The sequence below is a fragment of the Triticum dicoccoides genome, chromosome 4B, assembly GCF_002162155.2.
Source record: "Triticum dicoccoides isolate Atlit2015 ecotype Zavitan chromosome 4B, WEW_v2.0, whole genome shotgun sequence".
NCBI classification, from domain to species: Eukaryota; Viridiplantae; Streptophyta; class Magnoliopsida; order Poales; family Poaceae; genus Triticum; species Triticum dicoccoides.
This window is the reverse complement of record NC_041387.1, coordinates 93,430,141-93,447,548: the sequence shown is the minus strand read 5'-3', so window position 1 is coordinate 93,447,548 and position 17,408 is coordinate 93,430,141. Positions and strand designations below refer to the sequence as shown.

Here is a 17,408-nt window from a genome sequence, read left to right as displayed (position 1 = left end):
ATTATATACATCGTGGATGCGCATCATATTAGGACTAGTTTTATAACCCAAGAAAATTACCATGTTGTTCTAAAAGACTCCCAAAATAATATAAGTGAAGCATGAGAGTTCAACAATTTCTATAAAATAAAGCCACCGTTGTGCTCTAAAAAGATATAAGTGAAGCACTAGAGCAATATTGCCTAGCTCAAAAGATATAAGTGAAGCGCATAGAGTATTCTAATAAATCATGATTCATGTGTGTCTCTCCCAAAAGGTGTGTACAGCAAGGATGATTGTGGTAAAATAAAAATCAAAGACTCAAATCATACAAGACGCTGCCAGCAAAACACATATCATGTGAAGAATAAAAATATAGCCTCAAGTAAAGTTACCGATAGACGAAGACGAAAGAGGGGATGCCTTCCGGGGCATCCCCAAGATTAGGCTTTTGGTTTTCCTTGAATATTACCTTGGGTTGCCTTGGGCTTCCCAAAGCTTAGGCTCTTACCACTCCTTATTCCATAGTCCATCAAATCCTTACCCAAAACTTGAAAATTTCACAACACAAAACTCGCAGAAAATCTCATGAGCTTCGTTAGTATAAGAAAATAAATCACCACTTTAAGGTACTATTGAAAAATCTTTCTTTATTTATATTGGTGTAATATCTACTATATTCCAACTTCTCCATGGTTCATACCCACCGATACTACCCATAGATTCATCGCAAACAACACGCGAAAAACAGAATCTGTCAAAAACAGAACAGTCTGTAATAATCTATAACTCTCGAATACTTTTGTAACTCCAAAAATTCTGAAAGAAATTGGTGGACGTGAGGAATTTATCTATTAATCTTCCGCACAAATAATCAACTCAAAATCACTCTTCTGTTAAAAATGACAAATAATCTTGTGAGCGCAAAAGTTTCTGTTTTTCAGCAAGATCAAATCAACTTTCACCCAAGTCTTCCCAAAGGTTCTACTTGGCACAAACACTAATTAAAACTTAAAACCACATCTAACCAGAGTCGATATGAATTATTTATTACTAAACAGGAGCAAAAAGCAAAGAACAAAAATAAAATTGGGTTGCCTCCCAAGAAGCGCTATCCTTTAACGCCCTTACTAGGCATAAAAACGCGAATAGATCTAGGTATTGCCATCTTTGGTATGCAATTCTTCAATTGAAAACGTATAACCCTTAGGAGACTATTTGGTTTTATAAATGATTAAAATCCTTGGAAAGAAGTCGATTAATTCATTTGTGGCAAAAGGTTCCTTAATAATATCGAAAAGATTGGGGTGAACAGTTATTGATTTGAGATCTTCAATTTCCTTAATAGAAGATTCACCCTTATTCTTAGGAACGTAAATAAACTTGGCAACTTTGGCAGGAGGAGGATTCGAGGTATTTTTAATGATAAAAAAAGCGGAACCCATGTTGGTAATAATATCTTTGAGTTTATCAATTCTATTAGAATCTTGGTCTATCTTTTCATTACCTATGGGTTCCTTTTCTCTAAGATTCTTTAGAGTAACTCCTACCTTAGATCCATATTGAGTAATTTGATTATGAATCTTGTTATCCAAATTTTCGATTAACTCTACAGTAGTAATTTTATTCTCAATAATATCAAGTCTTTGCATCACATGTTCCAAGGTTAAAATAGTTCCATTGACCAAAAGAGGTGGTGGGCCTAACAAATCTATCATGGCATTATAAGAATCAAAAGTATGGTTCCCAAGAAATTCCCTCCAATAATGGTGTCAAGAACATATATATTCCAAGGAGTAATGCCTACATAAAAATTGCGGAGAAGAACGGAAGTAGATTGCTTTCTAGTAGATTTATTTTGAGCATTGCACATTCTATACCAAGCATCTTTTAGATTTTCTCCCTTCCTTTGTTTAAAATTGAGGACTTCATTATCGGGAGTACTGACAATGATAGGAGGACTATTCATGAAGGTGAATCAAGCGATCTAAGACACGAGCACACAAGAAGCAAGCGAAAAGAGACGAACGGAAGAGGGGCGAAGAAAAGGCAAAGGATTTTGGAAATAGTTTTAGAAGTGGGGGAGAGGAAAACAAGAGGCGAATGGCGAATAATGTAATGCAAGGGAGAAGAATTTATGATGGGTACTTGGTATGGCTTGACTTGACGTAGATCTCCCCGGCAACGGTGCTAGAAATCCTTATTGCTACCTCTTGAGCTAGTGTTGGTTTTCCCTTGAAGAGGAAAGGGTGATGCAGCAAAGTAGCATAAGTATTTCTCTCAGTTTTGAGAACCAAGGTATCAATCCAGTAGGAGACAACGCACAAGTCACCAAATACATGCACAAACAATCAACAACTTGCACCCAACGCGATAAAGGGGTTGTCAATCCCTTCACGGTCACTTGCAAAAGTGAGATCTGATAGAGATAGATAAACGGTAAAGTAAATAGTTTTGGTAGTTTTGGTTTATAGATCGGAAACTAGTAAGATGTAAATGAGATTAAATAATATGAAAAGGAGATCCAATATAATGGAAAAGAGACCCGGGGCCATAGGTTTCACTAGTGGCTTCCCTCAAGATAGCAAATATTACGGTGGGTGAACAAATTACTGCCGTGCAATTGATAAAAAACGCATAGTTATGACGATATCTAAGGCAATGATCATGAACATAGGCATCACATCCGTGTCAAGTAGACTGACTCCTGCCTGCATCTACTATTATTACTCCACACATCGACCACTATCTAGCATGCATCTAGAGTATTAAGTTCATAAACAACGGAGTAACACATTAAGTAAGATGACATGATGTAGAGGAATTAACTCAAGCAATATGATGAAAACCCCATCTTTTTATCCTCGATGCAACAATAAAATATGTGCCTGGCTGCCCCTACTGTCACTGGAAAAGGACACCGCAAGATTGAACCCAAAGCTAAGTACTTCTCCCATTGCAAGTAAGATCAATCTAGTAGGCCAAACTAAACCGATAATTCGAAGAGACTTGCAAAGATATCAAATCATGCATATAAGAATTCAGAGAAGAACCAAATAATATTCATAGATAATCTGATATAGATCCACAATTCATCGGATTTTGGCAAACACACCGCAAAAGAATATTACATCAAATAGATCTCCAAGAACATCGAGGAGAACATGGTATTGAGAATCAAAGAGAGAGAAGAAGCCATCTAGCTCATAACTATGGACCCGAAGGTCTATGGTAAACTACTCACGCTTCATCAGAGAGGTAATGGTGTTGATGTAGAAGCTCTCCATGATCGAATCCCCCTCTGGCAGGACGCTGGAAAAGGTCCCTAGATGGGATCTCACGGGTACAGAAGGTTGCAACGGTGGAAAAGTGGTTTCGTGGCTCTCCTGGATGTTTTTAGGGTATAAGAATATATATAGGCAAAAGAACTAGGTCAGAGGCAAGGGGCCCACGAGGTAGGGGGAGCGCCCTCCTGCCTCGTGGCTGCCTCGTTGCGTCTCCGACTTCATCTCCAAGTCTCCTGGTTTGCTTTTGGTCCAAGAAAGATCATCGCGAAGGTTTCATTCCGTTTGGACTCCATTTGGTATTCCTTTTCTGCGAAACTCTGAAATAGGCACACATAAAACAGAATCTGGCACTGGGCCCTCGGTTAATAGGTTAGTCCCAAAAATAATATAAAATAGCATATAAATGTCTATTAAGCATCCAAAACAGATAATATAATAGCATGGAACGATCAAAAATTATAGATACATTGGAGACATATCAGTGCACTTATTGAAGAACTCCTCCCAAGGTCTCTGTTCGGATATTTCATCTGTAGTCGGACAACCTTTATGTCAAATTTTTTGCATTGTCTATCTTCCATTCAGCCGCCTCGTTTTACTACCAGGGGGTACCTCTGAATTATTTTAATACCTTTTTCTTCTCTCTTGAGAATTATTACTTTGGCCAGTGTTATCTTCTGTACACAGGTGATTTATGGCCCCAATGATGTGGCGAGTTTGTGGTTTGTCAATATATTGTATTGGCATCGTTCGTGCCCTGAGCCGACACCCTGCGGGTTCGGACCAGAAACGACGACGTCGTTGGATCACTCCACCGCTCGTGTCACCACTCAGGCTAATACATCTTTAACTAATATATTTACACAAGTTAATTATGCAAAGTTTTTTCTCATTATTATTGTTATTATTATTATTTCTGGTTCTATTTATATGTGAGCAGGAAATCTACTTTGCCTACGTCACCTCGGTGAGCTGACATTGTCGCTCCCCCTGCATCGACCAAAATATGCCATCACCTCGGCAAGCCCGCCTTGCGTTGGCATCGTTGCACCGTCGTCTCTTAAAACTGATGTCCATGTCGCCGACCTGTTTTGGACACATCGGCTGACGTGGGGGCTCTGGTGTTTGCTCCGCAAACCATCTCTATCACCTCGGCTAGAACGGGAGCTTCGTCATCAATCTACTTCAGGGACTTCCGCGCCACCAGCCGACCAGCTTTGTCACGATTAGCTAGACCGGTGGATTCGCCTCGCCACATCGACCTTGCTGTGTCGCCACTTCGTCAAGCCGAACTCCTCGCTTGGTCACCTCGGGCTTGGGGGTTGGGACCTCGGCCAGCCCGAGGACTACGTCTCCATCGCGTCATGAGCTCGGACCTCATCAACAATGCCGAACACATTAACCAGCTAAGTCGCTTTGATGCTCAAAGTTTTAAATTTTTAATTTGTGTTCGGTTCAACCATGCTCACATACATTGTTTGTTAAAAAAACTCCCTTTACCCATTTTAACTAGGGGCTCTTAAAATTTATATGAGCCATTTTATAATAAGTGTTTTCTTCTAAGTCGTTGCAAAGTCTTTTTCTATCACTCCTTTTTCGACTTGAGTATACGGTAAATAGCCAGATGGCCTGGTCTCTCTCTAAAGCCGCTCGAGTTCCGTTCGTCAAACTGGCCTTTGAGAAGCACTCCACCTTCGGGATAAGGAGGTTGAAGCTGAAGGCTGACCTACTTGATGTCTAGAGATCGGATGTGTCAAAGCATGACAGAAGCATAATTTTTTTTAAGTCCAATTTTCAGATTGGCATCAAAAATATTGATTTAGTCCGGACATCAAGCTTTTACGTAAGTTTTTGGATTTTGGAGCTTATGGCACTTTTTAGCAATTTGTATGTTTTTCTTTCAGGAAGCGGGACATCCTCATGACCGAGGTGCCCTGCATAATAATTCAGCTCTGGAGATCTTTTTTGACCCACAGCTTGGCATCTTTCCCGCCGAACTACACCTCGGGGTTGATAAATCACACGCCGCATCGGGACTAGTTCCCGAGCAGTGCAATGCCAGACGCCTTTAAAGCATTGGCAATATTAACGGGAGGCTGAGACTACAGCCGAACCCACCAAAACCAAGGTACCCCATAGAGTCCTCGGTAAAGCATTCTCGGACATTGCTTTATATGCATCGGTTTTGAATTGTGTCTTCGGTCAATAGTTGGATTGCCCGGCTCCCGTGCTTGCCCCCTACGTTCCACTTTGTTCAACTCGGTGTGCAAAGGGGGAACCACTGCGACTGTGCTTCCCACTCGAATGGTTAAGCACCTTAGTGGTGAAAGCCGAAAACTGACGGTCACAATGCGCGTAAAGTGATCGGTCCGATGACTATGTCAAACTATAAGATCGATGGATGTCACCCCATGTTAAATGATGGGCCGTTCATAACATTGGCCAAAGTGTTAACGGCTTGACCTCCGCTGACGCCGAACACCAACCGGAGGCTAGTAACTGGCCTCCCAACTTTAAGCTCCTATGACTAAGTGAGAGTTATAAAGCCTACATATCTGATTGCCTTGTTTCTGCTAACACAACCGCCTCCGGGCACCGAGACATCGGCTAATGGTTGTTTTGTTATTGTAGAAACACCCCGCCTAGCATCTACAAAGGGGTGGAAGCTGACGATGGGCCACTTTCAAATGATAAACGGTCGTAACAGAGTCAAAATAAACATATATCATCTGCATTTGTATTCATTATACAAGCGCTGCCTTCCATAATTATCATTATAAAGCCATAAATATGCATCAATTTGACTTAAGATTTTGACCAAGTTGGGTTGCCTGGCTCCTGTGCTTACCCCTACGTTCCCGATTGTTCGGCTAGGCGGTAAAGGGAGAACCTTTGTGATTGTTACTACCAGCTCATCCGAGTTAGTACCTCAGACTGGGTGAAGCCGAAAGCTAGCCATCTTAAAGGATATAATTGGTCGGCAACGACGGAAGTGAAATTTTTGGATCATTAGACCATAGAGTTCGGGAACTTTCCCCGAACTAAATCCTCAATGTTATTCTCCCACATTGACCGGAGGTGAGGTTTCATGATCGTGGTCAACATGACAAACCAAAGAAAGGAACCAATAGCAGGACTATTTTCTTTGGAAGATGTTTCTTACGTTAATAGTAATATAACATATCTCTCTGTGTACCGTTGTTTATAAAACCATATGGCCGGATTGCCTTGTTTGTCGTAAATCTTAGCCCTTATAAAGGCTTTATAAAGTAGGACAAACACTCCTAGGCTACTAGCCCAGGAGGTTGAAGTCGATGGTCAGTCAACAAAGTTTTGTACAATACAGATCCGAGCATTAATGATGTAGAGTACTTGGATACATAGAATCATTAGACATAATTTATGATTTTACTCCAGATATCGATCCTTAATTCGGCCACCCATGCCCACATTAAGGCTCGGGGGCTACTGGCTTCGGGCTTATCTTTACAAATATTAAAGGGCACATCGATCTCCTGATCTAGTGTTGCCACCCGACCAGTGGCTCAGGGGCTATTGCATTGCCTATTCAATGCAGAAAATTCAAAGTGCCTAGTGTTCGGCATTATCGAACTATGGGCAAACGCATCTTCGGACAACAATAGGGACCATCTGGGACTTATTCGGTATCAAGCTAATATATTATAGTGACTTCTCAAAACCCTCTCTCAAGGACTCGTCCGCCGATCACTATTTCCTCTAATATGCATCTCGGATTTTAGGTCGACACACACCTTGAGGGCTACTGGCTATATATCTCGTCAGTAAATAAATTGCATCAATCGGAAATAAAATCTGCAAACAATCAGCCCGAGCCCGAGGTGGTGCATCACCTCGGAAGCAGTCCGGCATAAAGCTCGGCTGCAAGCGGCTGGCTCCATAGAGAACTTTTGAGCGTTAAGCTCGGATAACCTCCTTCGAACTTTTTCAAGCAAAGGTGATATATGACACCTCAGATATAGTCGAGCGTTGGATCTCGGATACAGTCCGGCCTTGGTGCTCGGCTGCAAAAGATACCTCAAATGCAGTCCGGTGTTGGAGCTCGGATGCAAGAGGACACCGCCGCACGGGAACAATTTCAAACCCAAGGTGTGGCGTAAAAAATAACAAGGCATTGATAAAGTCCTAGAACTTAAAGGGGCTCCTCGGATACCCGACGTGTAAACTCTTCGGATTCATTTCGGCGATCCTCAAGATCAAAGATAAGAAGATTTGTTAAACCAGTTTTCAAGACCGACGACCGAAGATGAAGAACAGTTCGGAAGAATCGAGGAGCGTCCCCAACTTGAAGACCGGTTCATGGGGCTACTGATGGTGTCCTGGACTAGGGGATACTCACCACGTCGTCTCTCGACCAGCTGGATTTGGCCGAGGACCCCCATGGCAATTCACTAATGGACCACTTTAGGCAGCCCATGCCGCATACAAGGAAGACTCCACAAGACTTGGCGCTCAAGCCAAGGACTCTCCTAAAAATTCTAGGTCTCCGGTGTGTTATATAAATCGAGGCAAGGCTAGCCAATAGATCAACTTATATTCATTAGAACAATCTCGTGGTAGATACATGTACTCTGTACTATCCCCCCATATGAGTACAATCAAAAGCAGGATGTAAGGTATTATCTCTTCGAGAGAGCTCGAACCTGGGTAAAACCCTGTGTCCATGTTACCATCGCACCAAGACGCCTAGCTTATGACCCCTACTATGAGATATGCCAGATATAGAACCGACAGCAATCGCCCCCTGGAGACCTATGAGGCGAGCGACTCGGGTCTTGTGGCCTACGAGGCGGCGCCCCGCGCCAAGCTCTAGACGGAGCATGCGGCTCGGGAGCGCGCGACCAGTGACGTGGCCAGCGCTCCTATGGGTTGTTCTTTTTAAATCAAAGACACAGTTGTGCATGTGTGTTTGAAATGTTTCTATGCAGACGTTCACTCTGCTTAAGATTCTTCAGGGTTCCTTTCTGTGTTGGTTGCACTAATATATGTATTTTGTTGTCAGATCTAAATTGGATGATAGGGGTGCGGCCTCGGGTGCAACAAGCGGTGGCGCTCCCACAAATCATTGCGAGGACTTAACTGGTACAGTGATCAAAGTGTTGATCACGAGGACCAGTAATATCTCAGTTCAGGTTTTGTAACATATCGTGAAGCTAAGAGAATGGTATTCGTAAATAAATGGTTCGCTGAGTACTTCTGGAATATGCGGGAGTTATTAAGGGCATCCAAATCCCACTGTTAACTATTGACTGGAAAGTGTTTGGCATCATTTCGCGTATTTTCAAACTTGAAGGGTCACACACTTAATGGATAGTAATTAAGATGAGAACTAAAGTTTGAGAGAATGAGCACCGAAAGAGTTTCAGATGGATCCAGAAGTGTTCTGAATGGTTCTAGAAGCTTTTCAGGAATTCCGGAAAGATATAAAATATCTGAAAAAGTTTAATGTCTATATAGGAAAAATTTTGGAAGATTTCAAATGGTTCTGAAATTTTCTAAAATATTATTTAGGAGAAAATTCCCTCTTGGCTTAGCCCAAGGAGCAGCTCCTGGTGCGCAAAGAGACCCAAAAGGGTCATCACCCATAGATGAAAGGGGTAAGCCAAATTGTTATATGTCATGTGGGCCTCGCTTGTTGGATGTGTATGCAAACAAGTATCCATGGAGCAAGTATGAATCCATGCCCAACCCATGGGTTTGTGGGTACCACCCACGAAAAAACCATGGGTAAAAGTGATCCTTCAAACCCCGCGAAGAAAACATGGCTAAAAATGGTCCTCCAAACCCTTGCCCAACGGGGTCAACTACGATAGGAACAATGTTTATTATGAAAGAATAGGCATAATCGAATCGAGCCGTCGGATTGGAGATAGGCGACACATAATGATTTGTAAGTTTTGAAACTTGTCAATGCTTCTGTGCCATCCATCTCTGATCTAGCCATTTAGGTTGACCTTTTGTATTCTTTCATCGCGGGAGTTGGATATGCAGTTATGCACAGATACCCGAATCCATGATTAATATTGACAAAGGCGGGAGGGAGGAATTCAAAATAGGCGAAGGGGGGCAGAGGAGAGAAGTTGGCAAGAGGCAAATACTCTGTGTCCACGGATTGCAGAATTCTCTTCCAATGGATTGGATTGGCCTGTTTTGGGAGCCAGTGGACTCCATATGTTGTCACCTGTCAGGGCTTGTCTTTCGTATAGACTAGAAGTTTTCTTCTGTATGATTAACAACAATCAAGGTGTCGAACCTACGGTTGACAGCGCCTTGGCTCATGTGTCAGCCATCACATAACAGTCTCTCCTGGTCCTGGGAATCTATCTACTGTGGCGCCATGACAGTACACACCACATCGCTTTCAAACCAACAATAAAATTGCCGCTTAGCACAAACGAGAGACTGTAATTAATTAATCGCCCTCCGGACACGCATCACACAGAACTGGCAGCTTCTCCCACCAAACAAACAAAAGGATACGCCGACTTGTGAAAAGATCGTACAACCGTCCAGGTGGCCGGTACAACTTGTCGACCAAAACATGGAACAAAAACCCCCAAAAAAAACTAGGTGGAACGATATCGGTAAAGCAGAACAGAAAGGCATATGCTCAGGCATATTGCGTCGTCGATACGTGTGCCAACGGCATGCACGCAGCGTTGCGCAGACGCCATCGCGGTCGCCACTCGCCGGGCCATATCATACCCAGCCACTAGGCAGAGGCATATATCTCCTCTTTTTCTTTTCGCTTTATTCCTCTCCTCCCATCGCTCCAACGAGATAGATCGACGCATAACCGCCGTAGAATCCCACAGCCATCACTTAACGCGTACAAAAAAAAATGAAAATATTCTCGCATCACAAAAACAAAGCGAAATACATATATAACTAGCATGGTTCAAGAAAAGCACCGAAAGGAAATATGCTGCTCAGTTGGAGGATATAGCACCGGGCTTCCTCCCTGTCCATCTTTCCCCTGCACCACACCTCGACGCCGTGAAAGCGCGCCACACGAGCGCCCGGGCGCACACGTATATAAGCCGATCGTTGTCAGGCTGGGATTTTCAGTGAAGGGGCAGCAGAGTAGCTAGCTAGCTCGAGGGAGGCTGACATGGCGGTGGGGAACGAGTGGATCAACGGGTACCTGGAGGCGATCCTCGACGCCGGGTCGAAGCTGCGCGTGCAAGGGGTGTCGCTGCCGCCGCTGGAGCCGGCGCCGGCGCTCGCGTCGGAGGAGTCCAGCGCCGCCTACAACCCCACCAGGTACTTCGTGGAGGAGGTCGTCCGGAGCTTCGACGACCAGGCCCTCCACAAGACATGGACAAAGGTGAGTAAACATCGACCAACCATGGCCGCCCAGTCCAGCTTAATCAAGCGATCGTGCTTGCTTGATGATGGCTGATGAACAAGAGGGGTTGATGATTGCAGGTGGTAGCGATGCGGAACAGCCAGGAGCGGAACAACCGGCTGGAGAACCTGTGCTGGAGGATCTGGAACGTCGCCAGGCAGAAGAAGCAGGTACGGTCTGCTCTGTTCCGGCCGCCGTGCGCCATGGACAGCGATGCCGTCCGTGGGCGGAGCACGCGTGCATATGGGCCTTCACGTGCCCTGCTTTTCCTTCCGCTCGCCATCGGGTTTCCCTTTTGCTTCAAACGGAAAAAACAAACCTCGTGTTCAATGTCGGCGGCCTGCTTAGCTTGGCCCATAGGGCACTCGGGAGGTCTACCTTAATTGTCCGCGAGTTTATAGTAAATTACTGGGCTGGGTCACTTTTAGTCTCGTCTCGAGTTTTATTACTGTGGGGTTGCCTTTGGCCCATGACTTCCATCATGGGAGGTAGTGAGCACTGCTTTCTGGCTTTACCCTAGTTTGTACCGCTCTGGGGAGAAATGAGAGTAAATTTCACATTTTGTTGCATAAACGGCACAGGTCTCCACGACCACACGTATTGTTTGCAATCTGTTTCAGAAAATTATGACACTTCCTATCTTCCCAACAAACTGGGCCCACTGCGCATAGGCACACCCTCTTGCCAGTTGCAACATGTACATTTACTCTTTTAGAAAACAGGTACACTTACTTCTTTTTGTGGAGTATTAAGTACCACAAGTATTTACAAGCACGCTCTTACAGAAAAAAAGGAAAATTACATCCAATCCACACTTTGATGTCTCGTTTTGTACCAGCGAATGTCAAAAGGAAAGGAAACTAGTTGCACGTGTTGGGACATGGAGTATATGCTCGTGAGCTCAAACGCTCATGGATGAACAGTAAAATCAGAAGAAAAAATCCAAAAAAATTGTAGTAAACTTTGATAAATGCCTTGTGTGCGGAAAATTATCATGAAAAAAAATTCGTGAAAATCGTGGCAAAAATAACAAAATTGATGCTCTAAAAATGCTATTTTTAAAAGCATTTTGGAGTGTTGTTTTTTCTTTTGCCATGACTTCAACCAATGTCATTTTGTGATGGAATTTCTCAAGCATAGAAACATTTCACAAAGTTTGGCACAAAAAAGTTGAGAATTTTTCTTTTTTGATTTTACTGTTCATCCCTGAGCTCGGGAGCTGAAGAGGACTTCTACTCATGTTAGAGATACTCCCTAGACATAGGAGAAATCCCCAAAACTGGGCCAAGCTTCACCAGCCGCTGTTCCATCTCCAATCAAGAAACCCGGTATTGTAACATCGAACATGGTAACAGGAAATCCAAAGAGAATTTCCGGTTGCAAAAATTCAGAGAAGAAATTGTATTCCCAGCTCACCACGACGCTAGCTCTTGTATCAATATGGAGAGACAGTGGGTCTTTCTCACTTTCCGACCAACTGATTTGTTCCAAACGGGCATTGGTGGTAGAAAAGACGTCAACTCTGAATTTTAAGTTCAGATGTTACTGTCTCCGTCCGGAAATAAGTGAGTCTGTTTTAGTTCAAAATACTGCGGAAGCGATCGATGAACTACACTTTCTGGACGGATGTGTAGGTGGAGAGGCATTACTCGCTGGAGGTGGCTCGGAGGAAGCAAGAGCAAGAGCTGGGCAGCTTGGAGGCCGCCGAGGACCTCTCCGAGCTCTCGGAGGGCGAGAAGGAGACCGTCCCCAAGCCGGACGGCACCGCTGCGCACCTGTCCGCCGACGAGCACGAGCAGCAGCCGCAGCAGCGCACCCGGTTGGCGAGGATCAACTCCGAGGTGCGGCTCGTCTCGGACGACGAGGACGAGCAGAGCAAGAACAGAAACCTCTACATCGTCCTCATCAGGTGACACACACACACACACACACACAACCGAGTGACCTGGAGTTCTTGATGATGAAATTGACACGAATCTTGCCGCTGATCATGCCATATTTTTTGTTCGAATTCTTCAGCATCCATGGGCTCGTGCGTGGAGAGAACATGGAGCTCGGGCGAGACTCCGACACCGGAGGCCAGGTCGGTCAAGCCCCGTCCAAACGTTGACACGTCTCGTGGACTAGCGCTGACTTCTCCTTTATTTTTCTTTCTTGGCATGGGCAGGTGAAGTACGTGGTGGAGCTGGCCCGGGCGCTGGCGGCGACGGCGGGGGTGCACCGCGTGGACCTCCTGACGCGGCAGATCTCCTGCCCCGACGTCGACTGGACCTACGGCGAGCCCGTGGAGATGCTCGAGCGCCTGTCCTCGGGCGGCGCCGACGACGACGACGGCGACGAGTGCGGGGGAGCCGGGGCGTACATCGTGCGGCTGCCCTGCGGGCCACGCGACCAGTACATTCCCAAGGAGGAGCTCTGGCCGCACATCCCCGAGTTCGTGGACCGCGCGCTCTCGCACGTCACCAACGTGGCGCGCGCGCTGGGCGAGCAGCTCCAGCCACCGCCCAGCGACGCCCCGGCGACGGCGCTGGCGGCGCCGGTGTGGCCGTACGTGATCCACGGGCACTACGCGGACGCGGCGGAGGTGGCGGCGAACCTCGCCAGCGCGCTGAACGTGCCGATGGTGATGACGGGCCACTCGCTGGGGCGGAACAAGCTGGAGCAGCTGCTCAAGCTGGGGCGCATGCACGGGCCCGAGATCCAGGGCACGTACAAGATCGCGCGGCGGATCGAGGCGGAGGAGACCGGGCTGGACACGGCGGAGATGGTGGTCACCAGCACCAAGCAGGAGATCGAGGAGCAGTGGGGCCTCTACGACGGCTTCGACCTCATGGTGGAGCGGAAGCTCCGCGTGCGCCAGCGCCGCGGCGTCAGCAGCCTCGGCCGCTACATGCCGCGCATGGCGGTCATCCCGCCCGGCATGGACTTCAGCTTCGTCGACACCCAGGACACCGCCGACGGGGATGGCGCCGACCTCCAGCTGCTCATCGACCCCGCCAAGGCCAAGAAGGCTCTGCCTCCCATTTGGTCAGAGGTTCTGAGGTTCTTCACGAACCCGCACAAGCCGATGATCCTGGCGCTGTCGCGGCCGGACCCCAAGAAGAATATCACCACGCTACTCAAGGCGTACGGCGAGAGCCGAAAGCTCCGGGAGCTCGCCAACCTGGTAACCTACACTCTATTATAATTTACACTACATTTTATTGTGATCGAAACGACAGAGCGAATTCACTTGTTTGATTCTCTGCGATGGAATTGGATGCAGACGCTGATACTGGGGAACAGAGATGACATCGACGATATGGCCGGCGGTGGCGGCACGGTGCTCACGGCGGTGCTGAAGCTCATCGACCGCTACGACCTCTATGGCCAGGTGGCTTATCCCAAGCACCACAAGCAGACGGACGTGCCTCACATCTACCGCCTCGCCGCCAAGACCAAGGTAGTAGTACAAAATTTGAAAAGTCCCCATCATATTCCCCCTCCACGATCCCCAAAAATCTGACATGTTCAATTCGCAGGGAGTGTTCATCAACCCAGCTCTTGTAGAGCCGTTCGGCCTCACAATCATCGAGGTAAGAACAAGATCCATTATAAATATTTTTGTCAGAATAAGATCATTTGCAAACTGATTTGGAATGAGAATTTTCTGGTCTGTGGCAGGCCGCTGCTTATGGTCTGCCCGTGGTGGCAACCAAGAACGGCGGGCCGGTGGACATCCTCAAGGCGCTTCACAACGGCCTGCTGGTGGACCCGCACTCCGCCGAGGCGATCACCGGCGCGCTGCTCAGCCTGCTGGCCGACAAGGGGCAGTGGCTGGAGAGCCGACGCAACGGCCTGCGCAACATCCACCGCTTCTCGTGGCCGCACCACTGCCGCCTCTACCTCTCCCACGTCGCCGCCTACTGCGACCACCCGTCGCCGCACCAGCGGCTCCGCGTCCCTGGCGTCCCGTCTGCCTCGGCGAGCATGGGCGGTGACGACTCCCTCTCGGACTCACTCCGTGGCCTCTCACTCCAAATCTCCGTGGACGCCTCCAACGACCTCAATGCCGGGGACTCGGCCGCGCTGATCATGGACGCCCTACGCCGCCGCCCGGCGGCCGACAGGCGCGAGGGCTCCGGCAGGGCGTTGGGCTTCGCGCCGGGAAGGAGGCAGAGGCTCCTTGTCGTCGCCGTCGACTGCTACGGCGATGACGGCAAGCCCGACGTCGAGCAACTGAAGAAAGCCATCGACGCGGCGATGTCCGCCAGTGACGGCGCGGGAGGGCGGCAGGGGTACGTGCTCTCGACCGGCATGACCATCCCCGAGACCGCGGAGACGCTCAAGGCCTGCGGCGCCGACCCGGCCGGCTTCGACGCGCTCATTTGCAGCAGCGGCGCGGAGATATGCTACCCGTGGAAGGAGCTGACGGCCGACGAGGAGTACTCCGGCCACGTGGCGTTCCGGTGGCCCGGCGACCACGTGAAAACCGTCGTGCCGAGGCTCGGGAAGGCCGACGACGCGCAGGCGTCCGACCTCGCCGTCGACGTGTCCGCTGGCTCCGTGCACTGCCACGCCTACGCCGCCACCGACGCGTCCAAGGTTAGCAGAGCACTGCCAGAGTAGACCGGCGTGGTTTCGTGTCCTCCGCCGTGGGCACGCTTCTGATGAGCCTTTTTTGCAGGTGAAGAAGGTGGATTCGATCAGGCAGGCGCTGCGGATGCGCGGGTTCCGGTGCAACCTCGTCTACACGCGCGCGTGCACGCGCCTCAACGTCATCCCTCTCTCCGCTTCCCGCCCACGCGCGTTGAGGTGAAGAAGATGGAGATTCATTTCAGATCAATCAAACTCTCGTTCATGTCAGATGGTTTAGTGTCTGAACATTTCCGTCTCTGACCGACCAATTTCTGGATGGATGTGCAGGTACCTGTCGATACAGTGGGGCATCGATCTCGCCAAGGTGGCGGTGCTCGTCGGCGAGACCGGAGACACCGACCGCGAGAAGCTCCTGCCGGGGCTGCACAAGACGGTGATCCTGCCGGGGATGGTCTCCCGCGGCAGCGAGCAGCTCGTCCGCGGCGAGGACGGGTACGCCACGCAGGACGTCGTGGCCATGGACTCCCCGAACATCATCACGATCGCCGAAGGCCAGGCTGTCTCTGACCTTCTCAATGCCATGTGATGTGACCATGCGAGAGACCATCCTCTGCCCCATTGTCCACAGCTCCTACGTAATTCTGGCCTGTAATTTTGGCAGGAACAGGACTGCAGAATTTTCATACAAGGTATACAATTTTATGGATGTGCAAGCATGAGCAAACATGTGGCTAATAATTTTTTATGTCTTAGCATGCCTCCCTGAGGTCTGTTGTACATATATATACACTTTATAAATGAACGCAAGAAAGAAATTGCATGTGAAAATGATGCTTTTTTTATGGAATTTTACTCGGATATGATACGAGACAAGTCTGTGAAATTTGTTGGATATTGCATTGGAGGATAAAAAATTATCTCGAACTCTAATCTATCACTAAACATACGTGATGCATGTCTCGGCGATAGGATGAAACCCCCAACCGCGAATCAACCTGTGGTTGAGATGGTTAGGTGGACAGTGGTATCCCCAACCTACCAGGGTTCAAATCCTGGTGCTCGCACTATTTCTGAATTTATTTCAGGATTTCCGGCGATGCGCTTTCAGTGGGAGAAGACGTTCCCGTCGACGACGAGGCGCCTACGGTGGCTTCATAAATCTCAAGATGATATGCCGGCTCAGTCTCTCGGAGGTGCTCATAGGGGTAGGGTGTGCGTATGTGTGTCATAAGGGTGAGTGTATACGCGTGTATATGAGCGCTTGTGTCTGTACTGATGCTCAAAAAAAAGGATGAAGCCCCCAACCGAACCTCCTGAGCCAGATTTTCCGGATCATCCATGGCCTCCTTTGGTTTGCAAGAATTTCACCTATGATCTTTCTACCCTATATAAATCATAGGGTTTTCTTTTGCAACGGATAAACCATAGGAATTCTATAAGCTTTTTTAGGAAAAGTCCTTTAAAGTCATCTGGTTTGCAGGCATGGATTTCTATTTTTTACGTAGGAGGATAGGAACCAATGCTTCACATTTCAAAAAAAAATAGTACTCCCTCTGTTCATTTTTATAAGGCGCTGAAGAATTTCAGACAGCGTGCAAAGTAGCCTATTTTCAATTGTCTGAAATGACTTAGAAAAGTGAACGGAGGGAGTAGCATAGACTCAATGAAAAATTTCTTTCCTATGCATCAAATGACATCTCTTTCCCTATACCAATTCAGATGTGTGCCATCTCTTTTCCTATAATTTTTCTATTTCTATAATATTCCTATATCCTATGGACCAAGGAGGCCAGAGGTTAGTATATATGGTTGTATATAAGATTTGGAGGATAAAAAGTTATCTTGAATTCTAATCTAACACTAAACATACATGATGTGGTGGTTGGCGACGCTCCTAGTGGCCTCATGTGCTGGTTTGAGTTCTTAGCGTGTCCTTTGAGGTCGTGTGCGATGCAGTGGTGGTGTTAACCATCTTCGCGGCCTTCGAGGTCCTCGACTCCACCATCAGCTGCAAGCAGAAGTCTGGATGTCATAGGATGCTGCTAAGGCTGCACGACGAGTGCGAGTGGCAAATTGATCTGCACGAAGGTGTGGACATGGCTCCAATCCGGCCATTACATGGTTCTACTAGCGTGGGTCCGGTCCGAGCACGTGTTGGATCCGGTGGTACAATTGTT

At 47.6% G+C, this 17,408-nt stretch overlaps 1 protein-coding gene across 1 annotated transcript; it reads left to right on the top strand.

Annotated features, from left to right (window-relative positions):
- Positions 1 to 10,218: 10,218 nt before the first annotated feature.
- On the top strand, positions 10,219 to 16,073 carry LOC119295218 (probable sucrose-phosphate synthase 5). The gene is made up of 10 exons (XM_037573582.1): positions 10,219 to 10,632; positions 10,734 to 10,823; positions 12,288 to 12,562; positions 12,673 to 12,736; positions 12,821 to 13,819; positions 13,919 to 14,095; positions 14,175 to 14,228; positions 14,317 to 15,237; positions 15,320 to 15,447; positions 15,559 to 16,073. Exons 1-10 carry the CDS (start codon positions 10,417 to 10,419, stop codon positions 15,815 to 15,817), a joined length of 3,183 nt encoding a protein of 1,060 aa, XP_037429479.1. The 5' UTR covers positions 10,219 to 10,416; the 3' UTR covers positions 15,818 to 16,073.
- Positions 16,074 to 17,408: the final 1,335 nt, after the last annotated feature.

What these genes read in the sequence shown, in the direction of transcription:
- LOC119295218 (XM_037573582.1), top strand. Translation starts at nt 10,417, where the DNA reads ATGGCGGTGGGGAACGAGTGGATCAACGGGTACCTGGAGGCGATCCTC. An exon ending in TCCGGGAGCTCGCCAACCTG is followed by an intron (nt 13,820 to 13,918) that starts GTAACCTACACT and finishes AATTGGATGCAG; the next exon opens with ACGCTGATACTGGGGAACAG. An exon ending in CCGCCACCGACGCGTCCAAG is followed by an intron (nt 15,238 to 15,319) that starts GTTAGCAGAGCA and finishes CCTTTTTTGCAG; the next exon opens with GTGAAGAAGGTGGATTCGAT.